The sequence below is a fragment of the Vombatus ursinus genome, unplaced genomic scaffold (assembly GCF_900497805.2).
Source record: "Vombatus ursinus unplaced genomic scaffold, bare-nosed wombat genome assembly UNPS02014179.1, whole genome shotgun sequence".
Taxonomy (NCBI): Eukaryota; Metazoa; Chordata; class Mammalia; order Diprotodontia; family Vombatidae; genus Vombatus; species Vombatus ursinus.
In genome coordinates this window covers 1,015,461-1,040,887 of record NW_020953957.1, presented here as the reverse complement: position 1 = coordinate 1,040,887, position 25,427 = coordinate 1,015,461, and the positions used below count along the sequence as shown (strand labels likewise).

The 25,427-nt window shown below is 38.2% G+C and overlaps 2 protein-coding genes across 5 annotated transcripts in view; both read right to left on the bottom strand.

Moving 5' to 3' along the window:
- PHTF1 (putative homeodomain transcription factor 1) overlaps positions 1-6,731 on the bottom strand; it is a 46,161-nt gene extending 39,430 nt beyond the window's left edge. For all 4 annotated transcript variants that reach the window (XM_027860396.1, XM_027860397.1, XM_027860398.1 and 1 more), the window contains exons 1-3: positions 6,574-6,731; positions 5,772-5,828; positions 240-309 (exon numbers count right to left, since the gene is read on the bottom strand). In XM_027860396.1, coding sequence (XP_027716197.1) covers positions 240-309; positions 5,772-5,828; positions 6,574-6,618 — 172 coding nt within the window. In that variant the 5' untranslated portion in view covers positions 6,619-6,731. The remainder of the gene's footprint in view (positions 1-239; positions 310-5,771; positions 5,829-6,573) is intronic.
- A 4,437-nt stretch (positions 6,732-11,168) lies between these two features.
- Positions 11,169-25,427, bottom strand: part of RSBN1 (round spermatid basic protein 1) — a 61,050-nt gene continuing 46,791 nt past the window's right edge. The window contains exons 3-7 of the mRNA XM_027860407.1: positions 20,035-20,172; positions 19,608-19,750; positions 18,038-18,205; positions 17,335-17,443; positions 11,169-14,526 (exon numbers count right to left, since the gene is read on the bottom strand). Of these exons, the coding sequence (XP_027716208.1) occupies positions 14,056-14,526; positions 17,335-17,443; positions 18,038-18,205; positions 19,608-19,750; positions 20,035-20,172 (1,029 nt within the window). The 3' untranslated portion in view covers positions 11,169-14,055. The remainder of the gene's footprint in view (positions 14,527-17,334; positions 17,444-18,037; positions 18,206-19,607; positions 19,751-20,034; positions 20,173-25,427) is intronic.

The following is a 25,427-nucleotide window of genomic DNA, read 5'->3' as shown; positions in this document are numbered from 1 at the left end:
TTGCACCTCCACATTTATAGCAAGGCAGGACTAAGGATAAGAAAAACATCTAGGAGACTAAAAATAGTGAACTACTATGACCACTGAATCATGGCTCTGCAAGTAACAGAAGAGGAAAAGGAATTTTGTAAATAAAAAATACCCCATTAATGTATTTCTTAAGGACAACATATTGACAACAATTTTTAATTAATAAAAGCTTAGAACAGATCAAGAATGGGACGGATTTTAGAACCCACCTCTGATTAAGTCGACATCAATCAAGTCAGGCTTTATGTGACCTGTCTTTTTTGGTTTGCTTTTGAAGCCCTAGGATTTTAAAGAAAAATAACTTTTAAAACAGAAAGAACCATCTATGTTTATATTTCTTTACATTATTTGGTCCACAGAAAGAGCTTTAATCCTAAAATTCTTTCAAAGCAGCAAAGTCTATTTTTCAGTTTCCCAATGAGATCTTTTGAAAGCCTATGTTTTCTCTAGCAGTTTATCTTAAGGAACTCTATCACCCAATAGTCATCTTACAAAACGAGTTACTAAATACCATAAAGTTTTTTTTCCCCTAAAAATATTAATATATAAGAGATCTCTAAGGAACACCTTTGCATCCCAGAATTTCTATCAAAAAAAAATTTTTTTTAATTCATCCAGAATGGGAGCAGTCCTACAATTAACTACCTTAATACAGAGATGAGAGGCAGCCTGGTATAACGGATGGCAGCTAGACTTGGAGACAGAAAGACCCTGGTACAAGTCCCACCACTGACACGTACAGGTGTGACCCAAGGCAAGTCTATTGACCTCATAGAGTTCTAGGCAATATTATAAGACTACAAATTACAGAGAAAGTGTTGACCTGCATTAGTAGAAGAAAACAAACAAAATCAGAGGTCTTGTCCCTATTTCTAACACAGCTTTTGTAATAGCTTACAAAGAAATTCCACATTTTGTAAAAGTCACAATCCTCTTAGTAATTTTCTGGTTCCACATATTTAAGTATACCATATTTATGTCATCTATAGCCTATATAGAAAAAATAACTAGCACATTCATGATATATTCCATCTTTTCCACCTCAAGTTGTCATTTCACCAGTTTCTGACTCCCTGCTGAAAGTCAGTACATTAAAGTGACTGAATCTGGACTTCAACTCAAGAATCATGATTAGATAGCACTTAAATGTGGACACACTCCTGATTAAGACATAAAGGGAGATTAAAATGCTTAGTCATTAGAATTGAAATATAAAAAATTTGATTTAAGAATTTACTAACTGCACTTCCATTCTGTGTGTAGTCAGTATTTGTCTTTCATTCTACTTAACTAAAAAGACATACAGAAAAGCTGGCTATAAAAAAAAGCTGTATTATAAAAATCTCTTTTTCTAAATTTCCTCAAATTATAAAAGACACAATGTTACAGTGGAAAACATTTTGGCTAAAATGCAATAAAATTACAATTAAGATGGCAACAAATTTTAAAATCACTTTTTTAAAAGGAACACTCTGTAAAGATTTTTAATTTCTTACTAAGAGATGCAAAATACTGACAACAAAGTTTTAATGACAATATTATAACATATTCAAAATCAAGTACAAAATAAAAATACTGAAAGTAAAAATATAATGCAGCATCAGAAATTAGTTACATGGTCATTTACCTCAATATTATTTTGCTATAGATCCTCAAACTACCTTTACACTCCCTAGCTTTATGGTCAAGATAATCATTATACTTTTTTTTTTTAACTTACTGGAATTCTAACCTAGTAATATCTATAAAGTATTATAATATCCTTCAAATTCATACTGAACCCATAAATGTTTAGTAAATATTTCCTATATACAAAGCACTGCATAAGCATGGGGATACATCCATGAAATAAGAAGCAGATTTCCCTTGAAAGAGCTTGCATTCTAATGGCAGGAATAAGAAAAGAAATATGAGAGAGCTCATTTTCAGCTAGATTGATTAGGGAAGACATGGAGATAGTGGCATCAACTAGGTATTGGAAGAAGAAAGGAGGGATAGTGACAGGCAGAGATAGGGAGAATGGTGAGTACATTCCAAAGACAGGAAACAGTAAGGACAAAGGCAAGAAATAGGAGAGGGCAAGATGAAAACAGGGGAGGCCGGAGACATAGTAGTCCAGTTTGTCTGAAAGAAAGTATATGAAGGGGAGTAAGTAGAGATATGGCTAGAGAGGTCAAATTATATAGGGCCTGAGTACCAGGATAATAGGTTTCTATTTATTCAGTAGACGACAGGAAACTACTTAAAGTTTTAGAGTAGTAATAAGAACTACTCACATTTATGAGTATATAAGATCTGCCTTACACAAAGTAGGTATTTATAAATATTTAATAATTTAATTGAATATATGGGACTTTAAGGTTTACAAATCATTTTCCTTACAACCCCGTGAGAGAGATAGGAGTATAATAGAATAGCAAGCTTACACAGACAATAGTGTGAAGGATGAACTGGAAATAGGAGAAAACAAAGAAATACCAGTTAAAAGACCATCATAATAGAGGAGTGTCTGAACTAGGGTGGTTTGTAGAGGGAATGGAAAAGAGAGGCCAACAGGAGGGATGTGGTAACCAACTGCATCTGGAGGAAGAGAGCACAAAAGAGTTAAAAAGTGACTACAAAGTTTCAAGAACAGATAACTTGGAAGAGGCGATACTGTTGCAAAGAGAAGAGTTAGGGGGAAGAACAAGTTTGGGGAGAGCAACCTAAATTCTTTCTTTGCCATGATGAGTTTTTAGTGCTGCTGGGACATCCAAGTGGAAATAACAGCTGACAATTATGTAGCGTGCTTGGCAAAGCATTTTGCAAACATTGTTTCATCTGAACCCAACAATAACTTTGAGATAGCTAATAGGGAAAAGGGAGGGAATAAGCATTTATACAGAATCTACTATGTGCCAGGCACTGGGCTAAGCTCTTTACAAATATAATCTCATTTACTAAAATAGATATTATTCCTCTTTTTTAGAGGAAGATGCTTTGAGGTTAAATGTCTTGTTCACTGTTACCCACGTTAGGTTCTGCTTTTGTTTTTTAGAATACAGGAAGATTCAAACATGTTTGTATAAGGAGGCAAAGAAGCCGTGGAGAGAGACTGAAGATGTATTAGCAAGGGGGGGAGGACTGATAGAACAAGGTATAAGAGACAGGTAGGGATGGGATCAAAGGCACAGGTGGAAAGGCTATCCTTGGTAAGGAAAAAAGACACCATTTTCCCTGAGTAAAGGAAGAAAGAATGGATGAAAGCTCAGAGATGTGTAGAGAAGTGGAAAGGAAAGATAAAGAATTGCTTCATTTTATTTTTTTTTTATTTCATTTTTGATGGTCTTAATTTTCTTCTTGGGAAGTTCAGGAGGTTCTGTGCCTCAGAGAGAATGACTTTTATTCTAAAGTCACTTAAGTCTGAAATTATGTTAAATGATTTTTAAGTGAAATTAATTGTAATCATACCTCATAATGAATCATAAGATTACAGACTTAGAGTTAAAAGAATCTTAGAGATCATCAAGTTCAATCCCCTCATTTCCCAGGACACTTACGCCCAAGAAGGTTGTGACTTGCCCAGGGTCACAAAGCTACTAAGTGTATGAACAGAATTCAAACCCAAGTGTTTCTGACTCCTAATCTAGTGCTCTACACACTACACTATGCTGCTTAAATAAAATGGGCTACATTTACACATATATAAGTTTCCCCCACAAAGACAATTATCTTATATCTTAGAAAGAATAAAAATTGCCCACTTTGCTTGATATCACTTTACACTACATAACAGAAATAGTACAATACTCAAATTAATTCAACATTTATTAAATGCTTAATATATGCATGGCATATGCTAAGCTTAGGGATACAAAAACAAAAGATGAACACACATTACACAACCTTAAGGACTTTATACTCTACTAGGCGGAATATGACATGCACATAAAGAAGTAAACACAAAAAAAAGCAAATGGCTTAGAAGACAGAAAGAACATTGATAACTGGGGAGGAAGTAAGGGAGGCGGTACCTGGTCTAAGACTTAAATCAACAAGCATTCATTGAGCACCTGCTACACATGCACAGCACTGGGCTAGGCACGGAGGATTCAAAGACAAAAATCAAATAGTGCCTCTCCTCAAGGAGCTTACATTCAATTGTATATTGTACAACATGCAAAGTAAATGCAAGGTAAATTCAGCAAGGAGTCACCAGCAGCTAAAGGGGTTATCAGGAAGAGCCTCATGTAAGAGGTGGTTGGAGTGGACTTCGAAGGAAACAAGGAATTCTAAGAGGTGGAGGTGATGACATGGGAGTGCATGTCAGGCATGGGGACAGAGAGTCCATGCAAAGGCACACAGATGGAAGAAGAAATATCATAGATGAAGACATCCAGTTTGGCTGGATGGAAGAGAGAGAACAAGAATGAGAGTAATGTATAATAAGCCTGGAGAAGCAGGCTGGAGCCAAGTTGTAATAGGCACCATTGATCTTGAGTTAGGAATATCACTTTGGCAGCTATGCAGAGGATGGCTAAGATGAAAGGCAGAGAGAACAATGTGAACTACTACAACACTTCAGGGGAGAGAGACTGAGCCGGAGTAGTAAGAGCCGCTAGAGCGGAGGCAGGCCAGTGGAAAGAAAGGGATAGACGCGAGAGACGACCCCGAGGTAGAACCAAAGAGAGAGTGAGGAATCAAGGGTGACTGTGAGACCATAAAACCTGGATGACTGGAAGAATGGTGGTACCTTATACAAACAAGGTTAATTCAGAAGAGGGTTAGGTTTGGGGAGAAAGAGGAAGCCTATTTTGGACAATGAGCTGGAGATGAAAAGAGTACATTCTAGGTATGAGCATTTATGATGAAATTTTATGATGAAATGCTGAGTTTAAGAAATCAGCTAGCAATCAAATTTGTCTGGTACGGAGAGCACCAGGAAAGCAGTATTCAATAAGGGGCAGCTAGGTGGCTCAGTGGAAGAAGTTCCCACCTGGAGTCAGGAAGACTTGAGTTCAAATCCAGCCTCCAGACATTTATTAGCTGTGTGACCCTGGGCAAGTCACTTAATCCTGTTTGCCTCAGTTTCCTCATCTGTAAAATGAGCTGGAAAAGGAAATGGTAAACTACTGCAGTATACTTGCCAAGAAAGCCCCAAATGGGGTCACAAACAGTCAGATATGACTGAACTGACTCAACAACAAGTATTAAATATGGCAAGAAAGGGAGGCTGAACCTTTAGATTTAACAGGCCTAAACTGCTAGTGGAAGAAGGGCAGGGAATTGTTTGAAGTTTATCATAGAAGCAGTAGGGAGCCACTCAAGATTTCTGAGCAGAGAGGTAACACTGGAAGACTGATCTTTCAGAAAAATTCTTTTAGAGCTGTGGAAGACAGATTGAAGACGGAAGACAATGGGGACAGGGAGACCAATTAGGATGCCACTACCATAACCCATGCAACAGACAGTAAGGGTTGTAGTATTAAGGGGGTAGATTTCCGATATGTTACAGAGGCAGACTGGATAAGACTGGGCAACTGATTGAAAGTGGGTGGAAAGATGAAGGCAAGACTGTGTGCTCAAGAAGCTGTGTGACTGGGAGGATGGTAGCCCAAAGTTCTGGAGAAGAGGAGTTTAAAGGGGAAGAAAATACATTCCCCTTTGAACAACACGAATCTGAGATATCAAAGGGATATCCCACCTTATGCATTAAAAAAACTAAGCTATGGATAGAAGCAGGATCAACAAAACCAGCTTACCTTTATTTGGGTCTGTTCAATAGATTTTTCCCATATCTGTTGATCATATGCTCCAATCTGTAACAGATAACAGATTGCTCAAATGACCTAATGTAAACAATTAAATTTAAACCAAATCCTGCCAAAAATGTCATGAAAACTAGTGAAAACACCATAAAAAAAAACCAACTTCCTGGAACATACCTGTTTTCCTGGGTTATAAAGAACCATTACTTCCAAGGATAAAACGATTCACAATGCCCTAATGACTAGTTTAAATATTTTTTTAAAGGAAAGGTCAGATTGAATACATATTGAGGTTTCAGCAGATATTCCAATTTCTCAAGAAAATTACTAATTGAGGAACTAAAGGAAAGCAATAGATAAGGGCTTGTTATATACAGCATAGCAGTTAAAAAGAGAACCTTTCTTTGGAACAAACTGAGATTTCCACCAGGTGTGTGTTTGGATTGGGGAAGTGATAGGGAGAGTGAATGAGTCATCAAACTTCCAGCCGTCCGGGTCGGAGGAGGTAACGCCTTCTCTCCACCACTGGCCAGAGATCAAAGCGCCGGGCACAGAAGCATCCTCGTAGGGCTGGGAAAGGTTCCTTTTTCTAAGGGTGCGGGCGGAGTAGGGGCAGGGAGGATAGGTCATCCCAGGTTCCAGCTGCCGGGGGCTAGGGGCAGAACCCAGATACCACGCCCCAGGTTGGAGGAGCAGCGCCGGGGGGGTGCCTAAGAGAGGCGCAGGGTCAGCTGAGGCCCTGGTTCCGCCCGAGCTCAGGCGCCCCTCCCCCCGGGTGAGGGAGGGGCGCGCTCACCTTTTTTTGGTACCACGAAATGGCATCTCTCTCATTTGCGTCCATCTGTGAGTCTCCTGAGAACGGGATTCCACGGAGAGCGAGGGAAAACGCGTGAGCGAGGCGGGCAGTTGCCAGGCTCGGAGGCTCCCTCCCCGGGCCTTTCCCGGGGCCTCGGGGTGAGGCGGCGGCAGCAGCAGCGACTGCGGCGGACGGCAGCGGCAGCGACGCTCGGGGATGCCCCGGGGGAGGGGGCGTCCGCCGGGTGGGGACGAGGGCCGGCTGCCGGGGCTCACCGTCTCCCCGGACCGCGTCGCCTCACCCCCACCCTCTCCGACCGTAGCGCTCTCACCTGGTGCCGGTTGCCCCTCAGTTCGGCGGCCGGGACCGCTATTTTCAGTGGTCCCGGCCAGGCCGCAGGGCCCGCAGGCCACATCTTCCCCCTGAGGAGGAGACACCCGAGGAGGCGGTTACCATGGAGACCGCGGCGCTCGCGCCAGCCTGCCTCCGGCCGGCCGGGCGCGACGCCCGCGCCGTGCGTGCGTCCGTCGACGTCCGCCGTCCTGCGTGCTCGCGGGGAGGGGCAGGGGAGTCGGGGAGAGGCGGTTGGCCCGGAAGCCCGGGGCTCCGAGGCCGAGTTAGCGCGCCATTGGGCCGAGGGGCACAGGCAGGAGAGCTGGGCGGATTAACGTTCCTTCGGCGCTCGGGGGCGCAGGTGCCACGTCCCGGCGGCGAGCTCGGCTCCGAGCCTCCGATAGCCCACGGACAGCGGCAGCCCCGAGCGCTTCCTCCCGGCGGGCTTCCGGAGCGGGGAGGGTGGCTCCGCCCCTGGGCGCCGGCCTCTGCGGGAAGCGAGCTCAGGTGGGGCGGGACCGGAGCGCAGACCCCCCCCCGGCCTGACCCGAGCACCGGGAGACGCCTCCGGCCCCCTCCCCAGAGAGGTTTTATAATGCACGCGATACGTGGAATTGGAACGAACCAGTTACAGTGACACTTTCTCCCATACGAGTGAAGGCCTGCCCCTTTAGAATCAAATTAGGGCAGAAGGAAAGGCTTCGTCTCGGACTGCTTCAGCCACTAGGGGGAGAAGAGCCCTGAGGCCGCCCCCGCCCCTCGATGACCAGCACCGGTCTGTTTAATGCCCTCGCTTCCGACACCTTAAGTCAATGAGCGGTTGATGCAAAACTTGAGGGTTGTAGCTTTTTAAATCATCTCGTTACAATTTTTAGAAACTTTTTTTCTGTGTATGTGCTTAAAACTTTGTGTCCCTCATCCTATAATCTTGTGGACCCTAAGGCAGAGGCCAACTAAGGTTAATTAAGGATATGGAAAGATAAAATAATAACCGGAATTCTTTAAACACATGAGAATTTTAAAGCTGGAAAGACCCTTGAATATTTTGAGTTCAAACCTCTACTTTTACTGATGAGGAAACTGAGGGTTCCCCCCCTTGAAGTTAAGCAACCTGGCCCTCAGTCACATCAAGCAGGGGACCCGGCATTTGGACCTATGTCTTCTGAATCTAATCTAGCACCCTTTCCACTATACCACACGGCTTCTTTGATGTGTTTGTATAAAGCACTTAAACTGAATGGCAGCAAAAGTATTTTAACTTCAAAATGCAAATACATAATTTGAAGTCTTAAATTTAAAGCCGGAGGAGCTAGGTGGCGCAGTGGATAGAGCACTGGCCCTGAAGTCAGGAGGACCTGGGTTCAAATCCGCCCGCAGACCAACACTTGACACTTAATAGCTGTGTGACCCTGGGCAAGTCACTTAACCCCAATTGCCTGAAAACTAAAAAAAAAAAAAAAAAAAAAAAAAATTTAAAGCCAAGAGGGAAAAAGAGGTGGAAGGGAAGCCAGATCATTCTAGAAGCAGCACTGGGGAACTGTGTATCTGTGTATTTTTTAATTTGCTGTTTCTATCAAGAGAAAATATCCCTGTCATCTTCATATCCCATTTGATTAGTGTTCAGTGCTAGCTACAGCACTGAACCAGAACGTTGATCTGTAGATTTAGGAAGGGGGCTCCATTAAGGCAACTTACCAACAATTCATAATTTTGAAATACTTGAGAGTTTACCAATTGATTTCTTCATGATCATCCGATCAGTCAGTATTGCAAACATTATCTTCAATTCTACAGACTGGGGGAAATGAGGACTTAAAATAACTTTCAGTTAATCTGAGCAAGGGCCAGGGACTGAGTATCTGGATTTTCTGAATGTGTTTCTCAGATACCAACTACTTGGCACTAAATTCTGAGAAAGAAAATCCCATTACTCCAAAAGATCCTCTTCCAATACCTGGGAATTTCACATTTTAATGCAGAACTTTTAACTTTTCAGAAGTCTAATGTTTATGTATCTTCATTATGGATTCAACTCAATTAAAAAAAAAACATTAACTGCCTACATGCGTACAGTATGGCAGAGTGAATAGAGCCAGCTTTGTAATCAGGAAGACTCGGGTTCAGGTCCAAAGTTCTGACAAATATTGAGGCAGTGGAGGCAAGCCAGCTCTCAGTGCTCTAAGAAACTAAGACTAAGTTGCAGAGAAGGCAACCTTCACTGTTAGCTTCCTCACTCATGGATTTCCCTCTGTCAATGAAGCCACGGGCCCAGTACCTGCTCCCAAATGTAAACAAGGTATTATGCCAACTCCTCGTAATGAAAAAAGAAAAATCTCTGCTTTCAAGAGGCTTCTATTCTACTCAGGGTTCAAATCAATCCAAAGAAGCAGCAAGCATAAGCAAATATGTGCCCAAAGTAATTTTCTCTCCTGGAAAACTATCTTGGTGGTGAAATGCAACTAGCTGACATATGGGATTTTTTCAGAGACCTGCCAACTTCTCTTGTACAGGAGGAACAATTAACATTTCTATGAATATAAGAAAAGTGGAAAGAATCTATATTTTCAATAGCTCCAGGGTAAACCACAGGGATTTCAACTACAAGGAGGTGCTACATTTTTAAACTTCATATACATTTGAATCTACCCACTTTATGCTATAAATGAGAGACTTTATTAAAGGACAAATCAGACTTTGTTTATTAAAAAAATACTTTACAGGAAAAAAACCTCTATGCATTCCATTGTACTATTTTACAAAGAAATAGCTTAAACAATTTAACACGCTTAGACAGTCAGCTACAAAAAGAAATGCACTGTTAAAGGATTATTATTCACATAGATTTAGGTTTAGACTATTCATTAAAAACCTCTTTAAAACACTTGTTAATGTCAATAAACATACTAAGGCCGTACAATGCAAACAGTCCTCCAGGCAAATTATAATTTCATCTATATGCAAAGACCTCAGATAAATTAAAGCCACAGAAAAAAAGTCTTAGCTGCCGATCAAAATGGAGTTTTAGTCACAGAAAACACTATTACACGAAACTTTACAACATGTGATTAGAAGTAGTATTAAAGTATTTCTTTAGAGAGAATTGAAAAGTGCTATATTAAGAGGAGGTATCCTCCTCAATTACATGCACAAGTGGATCCTAAAAAGTCTATGAACAATATGGAAGGCCATAATATTTATGGAGAGATACTTGCTCTTAAAGCAATGTAAATTTTAATCTGCAACATGAACTTTCAGGATAAGAGGTCCTATTGGTGCTGAAGAAAAACATTTACCTTATGCCTTTCCTCTACCTACTCTAGGACCATTATGGCTGCAATCTGTGTTTATAAAAATAAAATTCAGCACAAATGTGAACTTGAAACTAGTGGTATGTGCCAGTGAAGGTTAATTTTTTTAAAAAAATCCTTGTGGCATTAACAAAACAACTTACTGGAGAGACATAGACTAGATTCTTCTATAGGTGAGAATGCAAACAGACCTTTCAGTGGCCAAATGTGGATGAAAATTTAAAGCCCACTGTTGTTACTGTCAAGAATGCATTCACCAAATGTTTGTTTGCAGAGTTTTGGGTCCTGTCCTAACACATGGTAGCCTGCAAGTTATAAACTATTCTGTTCTAGAAGGAAAGAAAATCTAGAAGGATAGAAAAGGACCTAATAAGCAACATTTTCTCCAACCACTACTAAATTTGGATTGTAAATCTAACAATATTGATTAAAATTCTTTCTTTACTAAAGTAAAATATATTCCCTTAGATAAAGTAGGGCTAGTTTTTCCTGTGTGCAATATTCTTCAGATGATATCACTCTGACTATAATTGGAGGAAGACCATATTTTGATTAAGTAAAACAAATTCAGGGGCATTTGAACTGAGTGAAATATTTAGATAAGCACCCTCAAATTCACAGTTAACTTAAAAATGGGAGTCTATTGGTTATTTGGGACACCTCCTTCCACATACTCTCTCACATACCTACACACACACACACACACACACACACACACACACACACACCCCCCCATGATAATCCATATAACTTCTACAATTGAATAATCACTAATATCCTTTAAAAAAAAGTTCTAAAGAGTAATGGTCATGGAGAGATCATATACATGTGTAACCTTTCCCTTACATAGATTTACCCTTTAACTACATGAAGTTACTCTTTAAAATGTACTTGTATAAGTTGTACTTTTACTCCTAGCACATCACTTGTGATAATAAAATTGGTGGGGAGGGGAAAGAAAATGTTTAATAAGTCTGTTTGTTTTTTTTTTTGTTGTTGTTTTGCTGGGGTTTTTTTAAATGGATACCACAGAGCCAACCATCACACTGATCAAAGGGTGCCTTATAGTCAGTAGGGTTAAGAATATTAATTTATTAGGCCCTTTACACAAGGACATTTCTGCCATCCCTCTGCTCCAAAAAATTTTACATCTTACACCCACACTCTCTGCAAGAGATATAATCTCTAAAAGAGTTGGCACAATGGATTTATACAGAAGAGGAGATCAGCTTAATTTCACTTAAAAGTTCAAAATTGCCATCACTATTTTACAAATCAAAGGACATGGAATTGGTCCATGCCTAAACCCATCAAACCAAATAATTTAATTATTTAGAAAAGTTTCAATTGTTTATTTCACTAACCTAGGATACAGCTTTGAAAGCAGTATGAAACTCGAGCTTGCCTGCTTTTATATTCATCAGTCTTAAAATCATGCTATTAAAATCTAATACTCACATAGGACATTCAGGAGTTTCCAGATACATATTACAAGCTAAATGGTTTCCCCCTTCCCATTCTACTGCAATTCTAAAAATACATGAATTTATTACTACATGATCTAAAAGGTTATACCTTTTTAAATGTTTATATTGGAGGTGAGGGTAAAATGCCTTGAACAATAAAAGATGGAGTTTTGCTTTTGATTGTAAAGTCTTTGCAGATTTGCTGGTTCCTGAGTAAATATACACAGTGCTGGCTGTCAGGAGACAGTCTCCTTGTTTGTTAGCAAAGACCAGCTTAGATGACAAATGGCATCTGCTGGATGGCAAGTAGGAGATGGGGGAGATGGGATCTTGGAAGACAAAAGTGAATGAAGAGGAATAAAAAAACAATATTCCTGTTAATAACCTTGCTCTTCATGATTCTTATAAATATCAAAACTGCACTAAAGCAAAATGTTGCCTGAGAAGAATTTTACTTTTGCACAGCCTGGTAAAGCGCTATGAAATTCTTCTGGACAAAAAAAAAAAAAAAAAAAAAAAAAAAAAAGTGATAAAAGCCAAAAACTCAGGGCAGATCTCTAAACTAGCCTTGATGAACTAGAATTTTTACCCTAGAATTTTTACCCAAGATTTAAAAACACCCCTGCATGAATCACATTACCTTTCATAAAAGCTTTCCACTCTAACACCTTATTTACACAGATTACTAAACATTCACCATCACTTCCAATTTGTAAATGGTTTAAATTGAAATGTTTCTCTATTTGTCTTCATTCTTTGTAACAAAGAATACATACATATACATATATATATAAGGAATAATACAGATTCTAACTAATCACTGTAGTATTTTCTGATGGTTACTTTTCTATCAGTTTAAACAGTGACCCCTATACTGTGCTAATATGCATAAAACTACACAACAATATTGCACAAAGTAATATTTATATAACAGATTTAACCTATTTCAGAAACTTTTAGAGAAAATTCATAATTGATATTTCAAAAGATACAGCTGAGTTTCCATGGTGACAGACACAATGAAGCTGCATCTTTTTTGCCTATGTTAACATAAGTTTTCCAAATCTCACCTATTCCAGAAAGGAAAAGAACCAAACTCCAAATTGCACCATAACCAAGTTGCTATGCCAATCTGGTCTTAGGTGGGGGAGACTCTTTCTTCCAATAAACAGAAGGCCTATTGGCATTATTAAGAACTAAGAGAAAGTGAGATGCACATCACATTAACATTCTCAAATAACAAAATGTTCAGACTACATTAACTAGATGAACTGTGCCCGTTTGAAGAATAAAAATAAAAGCATCCAGGCACTATCGCATCAGGCTACCTGAAACTCTAGGGTGAAAAGTCTAGTGCACCTATTCCTTACTAGGAAATAGCAACACAATTAACAGTGAATAAACTCAGGTATGCACCAGTTACAATTGTGAGTTTAAGTGCATTAGTAATACTAGATTTTTATCATGAAGAGATTGAAGCCAGCTGACAAGTCAAGCAGAGTCTTACCCAAAGTTGATGCTCAAAATATGGCAGCCTCATCAGTAGAATGGAGAGCAGTTTCTAATTATGAGACTACTGATGAGTTTAGGAAGCAAAGTATCCACACCAAAGACGAAGGTGTAGGGCAGAGCATCACAATTATCATATCAACTCTACATTTTTAACAAGAACATCTTCTATAGTTGATCTTGAACCCTCGATTAATGAGCCAAAGATAATGACTAGGGACTACTTGTTTGTAGATTTACTGAAGTTCTCCTCTGGACTTTCAAGAACAGATACAAAGAAGACATTGTGATCATTAAAAGTGCTGTGCTTTCTCTTTCACTAAGAAACTGGAGAGTTACCTAAACATCCACAGAAGTCACTTGTTCTTTGTAGTTGGAACTAAATGCCACACTTGCCATGAGACAGGATGCACGAACACCATCCTACAGTCAATGCCATCTTTAACTGCAGAAATTGTACCTGTGCAATAAAGGACACAGGCACTAAGCTATAGGTCTTATTTTATAAAAGAAGCAAATATGGCAAGAGACAAGATAAAACAAGGGAGTGATCAGTTTACCAAATAAGAATCTGTAACTCCAGGGAGTTCCTATTTTGAAGAGCAACTGAATTGTTACCTCACACCTTAAAACAGAAAGTAGCAGCAGACCCACTATTACATACTGTACTAACGGGATAAGATACAACTCTTAACTTTGCATAATCTGTGTAAAAAAGATATGCTTGACATTTTTGGAATGTCATTTCTCTTTATAGAATTATAGGCAAGATTTCTCCAATAAAACTTAACTTAAGCCAGTTATAAAACTATAACTTCACATCAAAATTTAAAAAAGTTAAAAAAATGTGTTTGACTATGTACATGTCACACAAGCGTGCTTGGATGGTCCTGCGGAGCGTGTGGTTGGTCGGATTCCAGGCTGGGTTCCAACTTTATAGTTGGAAGGAGCTGAGCCCCCTGATCCTGCTCTACAAGTCCTGATGGAGTTGAGAAAGATGAAGAAGCAGTTGTCAGAAGCCGCGTCTCCGTACTTGTTCCTTCAGATTCAGTTTTTATACTCACACACTGAGAGTTAGCTTCTGATTCTGACTTTCCAGTGCTACCAAAATCTATGTTGGAATTACTTTCATCATTCTGAGGGCCTTCCACAACAGGGTGGTACTGCTTAAGCCTTATATGCCAGGCTAAACTGCACACAGCAGATACGGTTTTAAACTGATGAATGACATTTCTTGGGATGAAGTAGATATCATTATCACATAGCTGGATTCTAGCATAACGAATGCCTTCTCGCCTCATTTGGTTTAGTTTAGCTTCATCCACCCACTGAACACACTGAACAGGGAAAAGAAGAGAGAGAAGTTACAGTCTGATGTTAATTTTTTAAAAAATGAACTATATATCGTTTAATACATTTTAAGGACTGTAAACTTTAGCCTCTATCGTAGGCAGATCAGGAGACAAAAGTAGGGAGGAAAGCACTTATAAAACTCTAATTAAACCAAAATTAAATACTTTTACATGGAAGGAACACCTTTTGAAAATCTCCAATACTAGCTAATATTGCCAACTTTATAAAAGAAATACAGGGGGCAGCTAGGTGGTGCAGTGGATAGAACACGGGCCTCGGATTCAGGAGGACCCGAGTTCAAATCTGACCTCAGGCACCTAACGCTTACTAGCTGTGTGACCCTGAGCAAGTCACTTAATCCCATTGCCTAACCAAAAAACAAGCAAACAAAAAAAAAACCCAAATGAAATTTATCATACTTAATTGCACTTAGAAATACTCTCATTTAAGCTAGTGTTATAAACACTAATGCTGTGATGTGATTATGTTACCAAACACAAGTTAAAAAGGCGGTAGTGGCTTGGTGCAAAGGTCTAGAAGTATTCAAAAACTGCAGTGAAATATTTGCTTTACTCCACATAGAGAATATTCAACACTTTACATCTGAGACCTAAGGCAAACACGACTCTTCCTACCTACAACCAGCAAATGACTCAATTCTTATTCTGCTTTTGTGTTTTCTACCAAGGATAATGATGTTTGGACTGGAAAGAACAAAAGAAGAAGAAGAGGAAGAGGAAGAGGAAGAAGAAGAAGGAGGAAGAAGAAGGAAGGAGAAGGAAGAAGAAAAGAAACAGGTTATGAGCAAGCTGATGTCCCAAGAAAGCAAAAAGATAATACAGTCATCACTGATCTTGAGTAACCAGGCCTAACCAAGACAACTAAAAAAGGTGGATACCAGTAACCCTTAAAAGACTACAAAGTAGAGGAGGGTCCCACAGGTTCAAGTAGGTGAAATATCATCCCAAATTTTAAAGAAGAAAAAAGTGAAATCCCTAACCTAAAGGTCAACAGGCTTGACTTTGATTCATGGAAGAAATTTAGAATTCATTATGAAATAAATCAGTGAACTTCTAAAAAAGGAAGTAGTGATGTAAAAAGAGCCAACAGACCAACAGGAACAACAGTTCATGCCAGATTTAACCTTATTTCTATTCTCAACAGGATCCTTAGACTGGCAGATAGATCAAGGAAATGCTGTAGCTACCACTTATCTAGACTTGAGCTAGATACTTTATAAATATCTCATGCAACTCTTGTGGAAAAGATAGAGATGCGGGCTAGACATTTAAAGAGTTAGATAAGTGTAGAACTGGTTGAACAGGCTGTAGCCAAGGGTTCAGTATCAACTCCAAAGGAGATTCTGCAGTGGAATTTTCCAGGGATCTGTGCCTGGCTCTATAGAGTTTAACATTTTTATCAATGCTTGGACAAAGTATAGATGGTTTATCAAACTACAGATGACACAAAGCTAGGAGGTATGGCTATGATATAAGATGACAGAATCAGAATCCAAAAGCAGCAGCTAGCATGTTGGCTCAAATACAGTAAGATGAAATTTAAGAAATAAATGTAAAGGCTTACATTTGGGTTCAAAAAGTCAACTTCACAAGACAGGTGGGAAAGGGGATGTCAAAGAAAAGGACAGATAGCAATTCATCTAAAAAAAAAAAAAAGCTGGCAGAGGGAGTGTATTGTGGACTGCAAATTCAATATGAATCACCCAGTATGGTACGTCAGTCAAAATATCTAATATTGCATTAAGTGAAGCAGTATCCAGAATGGAGGTGGGGGAGAGGGTGGGGAGGTGGCAGACCTACTCTAGTCAGGATACATCTGAAACACTGTGTTCATTTCTGGATGTCACATTTTAGGAAGGGCACTGAACAGTAGAAGAACAACTAGAGGAAAGCAACCAGGAGTGCACAGAGCCTCAATATCATAGTGTATGGGAACTGAAGAAGCTAGAGATGCTAAGACTAGAAAAGACTTAGGGTACTGAGGGGAAGTTACAAGGCAGGTATATTCAAGTTATCTGTAGAGTAGGTCTAGGAACAGTGAATGGAATTTGTCAAATGACTGAGTTGGTTGGTTCAATTTAAGAAAAAGTTTCAATTAGAGCTATCCCAAAGTAGACTGAGCTTCCACAGAAGACAGTAGGTTCCCCTTCCCTACAAGTCTTTGAAAGACAAGCAGACCACTAGTCAGGTATTTATAGAAGAGATTTTTGTTCAGGTATGAGATGAACTCCAGCCTTCAGAGGTCCCTCTGAATTTAAGATTCTATGACTAAACCAAGTCAAGATTCCATTGATTCAACTACAACAACAACAAAAAAATAAAGTAAACATTCGTGAATAAAATGCTCTTACTGTACCCCTGGGAGCATGGGCTCTCTCCCACTGTTAGTAAGCCTGCTTTCTACTCTGATCACTGACTGCCCCACCTCCCTCGGTCTTTCAGTATGCAGGTAATTCCTTTTCTCTGAAATGGCCTGACTTTGCCATTCCCAAATTTATTTCTTTTTGGATCCAGTATCTATAGATCCCCAACACACTTGACCTTCCTGGGTTCCCACCAATTTTATCCAGGTTTTTGACATATTTAATTATTCCTTTTAACTCTTTTCCCCTAAGGAATGTCTGCATTCAGAAAGTTTACTGTCAATCATTCCTAACTGGTCTCCTTTCCTGTAAATTAGAAAAATCTGCTTCTAGATTCTCCCTACCGACATTTAGAAACAGCTATTTCAAATATCCAACAAAGGTTGCGATAAGAAAGCAAATTCAGTACCTGTGACACTGGAGGTTCATGGAGGTCTAACTGAAGTCTCTGCACAACATCAGTGAAGTCCTCAGCATGAAAACAAATCACATCTTTGGTTATTCGAGGTTGGTTACTCCTAAAATGGGCAAGTAAACATGGAGAGACATCTCATAATCAAATAGAGGCTGGCAAATCATTTCAACTACTGCTCTGGCTCCAAAATGACAAGAATTCACTTGCTTCCTTTAAAACCTTTTTTTAAAACCTAATTTGATTTTAATCCAGAGAAATTAAAATTAGTCCAAGTAGAAACTGTGTTTCCTTTCAAATGTTTATTGTAAGTGAGCAAGGAAAAGATGGAAAGAATGAGGTAAGAAAAACATCTAGCCTTTCATGTGCCATAGTCATTTCAATTCAACAAGTATTCATCAAGAGGCTATGTGCAAGACACTGTGCTTGGAACTCAAGATACAAAAATAAAAAAGGCATGCCTCCCCTTTTCCCCCCATCAAGGAGCTTTAAAGTATGGCAGGACATGAAATCTCAAGAACTGCATTCAGCCTTTAAAAAAAAATTCCGTGGTAAAACAAAACACACTGAAGTAAGAAAAACCAAAAATGTATACAGAGCAGAAATTTAGATATCCATTAGTAACTGTATGCCATTCTGTACTTGAGTCTCCCCCTTTTCTAGAGGGGAAACAAACATGGAGTTGCATGCTATGACTTACCATTCACTAAACTGTACAGCTTTCAAAACCCCCACAGCAGCCGTACTCTGCCAGTCAAACCCCTGACCTACATGATCAGCATGGGCTCTCGTTCTGTCTTCAAAGAGAACCTCTCGGGGCTCACTGGTCCGAGGTAGGTACTGGAGGTTTTTAATTTCATTCATTGATCTAAAATTGATTTATGGGGCAAGAAGTGAGGAAGAGAAGAGATAAAACAATATTATTATCGACAGCAGCAATTCACATTTTATGTATTATTCTATAAAGCACTTTCCTCAGAGTAAACCTTCTGAGGTTAGTAACATGGGCATCTTATTCCCATTTTACAGATAAGGAAATCAAGACTCAAGGAGCTTAAGACTAAGACTTGCCCACAATTATATCCACTAAGTAACAGAACTAGAATTTGAACGTAGATCCAATTCAAAATCCAGTGCTCTATTTCACTGGACCAAACTTCCTCCCATTATAAAAGAAACCCTCTGCAATTCTAACAAGCAGTTCCTGATAATGCAAAAAAAAGTTTACATACGATTTTAGGGTTTTACAAAGCGCTATCCTTGTAACTTTAAAAGGCTGTCTGCTTAACATTAAATATTGTCTGCTTTTGTATATAAGAATAGAGGTCCCAAGAGACTAACTTCCTCATGGTTACAAACCTAGTAAGTCACTCAGACAGCATTTACTAAGCACCTAATATGTGTCAGGCAATGTGCTATGTGCTAGAGATAGGGAAAAAAAAAAAGGCAAAAGATAGTCTTTGCCATCAAAGAGCTTACAATCTAAAGGAGTATTGTGTTTTAATGTTTAGAATTTTGATTGCCCCCAGTCTTCATTCTTAATAACTCAGAATATTCCACTAGAGTTTCCTAACTCCAGAGGCCACACTCCCAGACAGCATTCAGCACACTATACATAAAAGTTTTTATTACAGAAAAGATGGAAATAAAGACGGAAAGCTATCTGGTTCATTCACCAAAAGAAAACTCTAAAAAAAATTCACTCAAATGCTTGTAATTTTTCCATCATAACTATCAATACAAAATATTTAATCCTAAGTGAAATCAAACTTATTCAGACTTGAGAACATCACCACAGTAAACTTATATGATTAAAAAACGAAGTGATCTGGTTAATTCAAATGTTTCAGTTAATAAAAAAGCTGCCATATACAGCACAACCCAGATTACCAAATGTGAATCAAGTTCACATATTATTATGAGGCTGGGTTTGTCAAAGTGAGCCATTCTGCACATGTGACAACTATCTGTGTCCAAATTAAACAACTCAGGGTGGAGAAGATGAACATACTCAACCACTTTAAAAAAGGGGGGGGCGGGTGCACCAACAGGAGAAGAATCCCAGATATAAGATTTCAAGCAATATCCTATAGGTAGGCAAAAAGGCATCAAACACTCTTTTTTTTTTTAAAGACATTAACTTTTAGATCTTATCTCATAATACCATAATAAATAGACTCACTTGGAAAAAGGTAATAATAATCCTTATCATGAAGAGGAAAAAATATAATTAAATTTTTGCATTTTTGGAAGGGGAACAAAATGTTTACCGGCGTCTTTTGAAGGGCGACTTTGGCATATCTGCTGTAGGGATCATCTGTTCTCCTGGCCTCACCCACATTATAGGTCCGTCATCACTCTGGGACCTACACTGGAGTCGAAGACTAGAGAGCGTGCCCCAGGGCAAAGTCATCTAAAAATGAGACAAGTCAGGTCAATACAGAGATTTGAAATAAAAAAAGATTTACAATTTATGAAAAAGCAAGGCCTCATAAAGAAACAAATACTATGTCATACAATGGCATATATCTAAGAAAATAATTTTGAATAAAATTTCAGTGACACTATCTTTGCAGTATACTTATAAGCCAACCATCTGAGTGGTCTTTTTTTTTTTAAGCAGTCAAATTGAAATATGGATATATTTTTTAAACAAGTAATCTGAACTACAAATGAACAATCTGGATTAACACTCACTTTCAGAAATGGTGATTCTTCTAACATATCAAGGAATTCTGGGAAATAATCACCAACTTCTTCATCTACTGCTCCAACAAGACTTATCTGCCGCATAGGACCTGCGCGATAGGTTCCACAGCAGTATGTCCTGTTGACCTGAGATTAAGCAGAGGAAAAAGAAATAAGGACTGAAGTACACTATTCTACATTAGAAGGAGCAGGGTTATCATTTCCAAATGTGCTATTTCTTCTACATGCTAAACAGTCAGCACCTTGGATAAAGGAAGGCGATAGTTATAAAAACACTTCTACCCAACTACCACAACTGGCAAATATATATATATATACACACACACACACACACACACACACATATGTATATATATATTATATATGTGTGTGTATACACACACACACACACACACACACACACAAGAAAGACCCAATTAAATCAATGCTCAATCAACTATAAGTCTATTTCATTTATTATTAACTAAGCCAGCACACCACAGGTAGGCTATAAGTCACATATAAAGCCTGTGATGTGTGACAAGCCAAAAGATTTAGTACCTCAAAGTAGTTTCAACATTTCAAGATACCTCCAGATTGCCACCCACCCAAAGCAGCCTTTGAAGTTGATATATAGATAAAAAGGCATTTTTAACATACAAAGAGGAAAGAGGGAAATCATCTAGCTAACCAAACAATAAAACTAGCAGGGATAGTATATATAGCTTATAAATACATAGCATATTCATGCCACCTAAAGCAGTATTCCTCACCATTCTTCTATATGGAAGTAACTACTGCTTTTTCTTGTTGAACAGATCAAATAGTAAGTATTTAAATATACTAACAGACTCCCATGCTAACTGTCAAATCCTATCTCCCACTACTTTGAAATGAACCTTATAAGATTTCTAGGGAAGATATCTCGGTACTCATTCCACCAGCCACTGCCTTTCTTCATTACGTGGTCCTTGCCTAGGATATCATCTCTACTGATTCGAATCCTCTCTGTTCTTCAAATCACTATCTAAGAAGCATTCCTCTTCTTCCCTGGCTACTTGATCTTTTCCATTCCTATATTCCTAGAATACTCAGAGTTGGTATGTATATGCATCTAGTCTCCTTAGTGAGTTAAGTTTTCTTGAAGGCAGAGACCGAATCTCATAATTCTTTAGTACTGCTCCCCCCCAACCCAAATAACAAATAGTACAGTTGCTAATAAAAGTACTCAAACTAATTCTAACAACTTATTTGATACTATACTAATGTTATTCTTTAACCTAATGGTTATCAAACTATTTTTAAAAATTCAATGGAACCCTTACAATGAAGTATTTAAATTTTTTTAAAATGTCAACTACACCGAATGAGGCTGATTTTAAAAAATATTTCTCAAATAAAACTACAAAATTAACAACATAATTTATTCAGCAGGAGAAAAAAGTTATGATGGATGATTATTCACTGTCATTTATTATTTTATAATTACAGGAAAATGAGAAAGATCTCTAGTATACATTTGGTGGCCTCCTCATTAACAAAATTAAGGGATGATAGAAGAACGAGTTTTATAGGAAAGTCAACCAGGTTTTAATCTGCATCACTGAAAGAAATATTCAGATTAATGAAATCACAGACCTATTTATATATTTGTATAAGATGTTTTGCAATAACTTTCATTTTCCCCTTTACTTACACTAACCAGTGTTTGCATATGAGGGATTATTGTAGTTTATCACATGATTTTAAAATTTCAAGAATTTGTTTTTGAATTCACATATCTGTAAATGTTTTTGTAATTATACCAAAACCACAAAACTATTACTTATAATTTGGCTAAACACATACTGTTTTATCAAGGTCACTAGAAGTAAACCCAAATTAGAGACTGCTATAGGTAAACCTGTGTTTCTTTTGTAACTAGATTTGGTACTAAGTTCATAAACATTTGTTTCATCAGTCGTGGCTTAACAGGATCTTTGCTTTGTCTTCATTTCCTTAATTATACCTAAAGGGCACTAGTATAAAATATTATTATTATCATATATGGCCATCAATTATTTTACAAGATTATTACTGTTAAACCAGAAAAAAATAATTTAAGTAGGCAGACATATTGGACACAATCAATAACCAATCCAGGATCAATATGATGCCAATTTTTAGCTACATGATCTAATCTCTGATGATCCCATTAATGGGCTGAAGACACACATTGCAAGCAAGTAGAAAAAAAAAAAGAGATGACTTGTCATGCTTGTCTACCACCATCACCACTTTTTTCTTTGAAGAAACACCTGGACTGCTTCCTGGTCCTTGGGGTGCTAAAACAGAACTTAAGGAACTGTTCTAGCCATTAATTGCTCTTGTCATTTCCTGTATTTATACTTATTTCCTCATAAGTTTCCCAAGGGTGGGGAGCAAGTCTTATTAGAGGCACATAGGAATGAATGAGTTCAAAACTCAGAGCTCTAAGATTTCTACTAACTTTCTGACAACACAATTTCAGACAAATCACTTCTTTATCTCACAGTAAAGCAGATAAAACTGACCCAAACGCAGGTGCAAAACAGGTTTACAAATGTTGCTATCATCTTCACAAGACAAGTTGGGCAGAATTTACTTTTTTGTCATAACAGTAGGATGCAAGTAAGCAATAATTTTGTTTGGGATGAGGATTGATATTCTAATTTTTAAAAAGTTAACGTCAGCTGATCATGATATGTGCACCATGGTATTATAATGGGGATGGGAGAAGGGATAGATCCCAAACTTAAATTAAATCTGACACATTTAATGATATCCACTATCATCATGCAGTAATTAGGGATACAAGTAGTAGTCATTTTTTTTTGGTGGGGGGTACAGTACCCCTAAAGCAAACTTTTCATTTGTACTAAGATTAAACAATTCTTAAATTTTTACTATCTGCAACTTCCCTCAAGCCATACTTCAATGATTAGATTCTCAAAGGTGATACAGAGATCAAACCCTAGCGGGTTCTACCATACTGAAAAGGCTTCAAGTATGACCTTGGTGAAAAGACTGCTATACAAGAACCAATCTAGCTAAATAATAAAAAAGGGCTCATGACCAGTAAACTGACCAAAAGGTAGTTTTTTTTCTTTGGTCACAACAATCTATGAAGCACACAGAGAAAATAGTACTGTCTGAGCAGCCTCAGTCCACTTCTGTAGGTCAGAGGTGCAATGGCAGAAAAGGGGGTAGGTAACTGTGTTACTAAGGTGCCCTCTAAGCAACACATAGTATATGTGGTTTTGGACCACCTAGAACATTACCTTAACTACATAAATATTAACATATACCAAGATAAAGAAACTGGAAGAAAAAAGGAAGTTAAAGTTAAATGAAAAGATGGACAACAACTTCTCAGTTAAGGTACAACTAAAGGAACTGGAGAGGTTTGCTTTATTATTGTACCTTTGGATATACAAGTAACAATTTCACAGGACATTTGGTCATCTCATTTTGTAGTGCTCACGATAAGCAAAAGGAAAACTTATTCCAAGAAGATAACTGAAGCTTATATACAAACACCCTGCTGCAGAGGACGAATTAGAAAAATTCTATAGAGAACTTAATAACCTCCTACAAACCAAAATAAACATATACTATGAAAACAGGTGGTAAATTACAAAGGGGTAAAGGTAAATATGCCCAAAAATGTAGCAAGTTTGACTTAGGTTTAAGGAAGTCAAAGAACAAGGTTTCTAGACTACTCAGAATTCTTATACTTTTATACCACGAAAATTTTCTTCAAGTAAAAAATTAGAAGGCACTGGATAACCCCAAATATCACAAAAGAGGAAAATGACTTTTAACAGAAAGAAAATTATTAGTTAATGATATGAAGTTGTAACAAAATCAGATGTCCAAATATAGTTACACCATTTGCTAATTGGAGAAAAGGACAAAAATCAACATGAAATTTGAAGAAAGGATGAAGATGAACTTCACAATTAATTGCTAAAACAAGCTATCAATGCTGAAAAATGGGAAATGGAAAAAAGATAAAGATATTGACCTTAATTACTGTCAACAATTCACATAAAAGTTTAATGGCTTTAAAGCAGTTGATGTAACCAAAAAATTGCCTCAGACATCAAACACTTCATTTCTCCTCACAAGACTGAGATAGCAACCAATGGCAACACTTATTTATAAAACACTACAGAGGAAGATAGCAGAAAGATTTTCATGAGCATCAACTCAAAACAACAAGAAAAAGCTGATGCAAAAACATACTGAAAGCTTAGCATGAGACTCAAATAAGCCTTCTCATTCCAAGAACAGCCATAGCTGAAGCTAGGAAAGCAAAAAACTGAACTCCAGAATTATCTGTTTTTATCATCATTGACACTGGAACCACAACACTTAGAACTTAAAAAACTCAGCCCCCAATGTGCTATATGCAAATGTAGAAATGATACTTAAAAAGAAAAAGTCAACAAGAGAAGCTGAACAGAGAGATACAGAACGAGATCTGTGCTAGTAGTGAAGATCTTCCAGGGATTAGAGTATTATTTTACAAAGTCAAAGGGAGAAAGTACCACAAAGATAGAGGGAAATGATACACAATAACAACAAAAAATGAGGGCACATCAACCATGTCCTATGTCTACTTTCTCATCTCAATTTAAACTATATGCCTTCTGTCAAGATGACTTGAAGACAGTGGGTCCAAGCCCAACTCCCTCTCACCACTTTCAAACAACAAGAAATCAACCAAGAAATAAAAGGACCAACAACAAAAAGAAGAGAAAAGGCAAAGAACAGGAGAGAGGGCCACACAAACTACCATCTCGCCACTCTTTCCCACCTGTGTACTCTAATGTTCCCAGTTCACAATCTACACAATGGAGACAGAAACAAGAGTCTAGAAAGAGCAGAACAGGTGTGGTGGATCTCCACCAAGGGCCTTTCCAATCTGAGTCGCTATTTCTCAAGATTCTGCCATTTCTTTAGCACATGGAAGTTGGTTTGCCCAAAGTCAAAGACTTGGGTGAGACAGCAATATTAGGAGAGGGAGCAAATACAGACTTGCTGCAATGTCATCTATAAAAGGTGCTAAGTGTGTGTATATATATACTTAGTATACTTAGCCCTGGGATCTCTGGGTCAAAAGGGAAAGGACATTTTGGTCACAGTTTTAAGCCTAATGCCCAAACGTTGGATCAATTCACTGCTCTGTCAACTGCGCATTAGTGGCTGTCTTTCCATAGCCCTTCCAGTACTGAGAATTAGCTGGATAAAAGTCAAAACCTCAGAGTTGTTTTAATTTGCATTTCTTATTATTTAGAGCAATCATTTATGTAGATATTATTAGTTTGTTCATTCGACCATTTATCCACCAGCGAATGGTTCTTGGTCCTATATATATC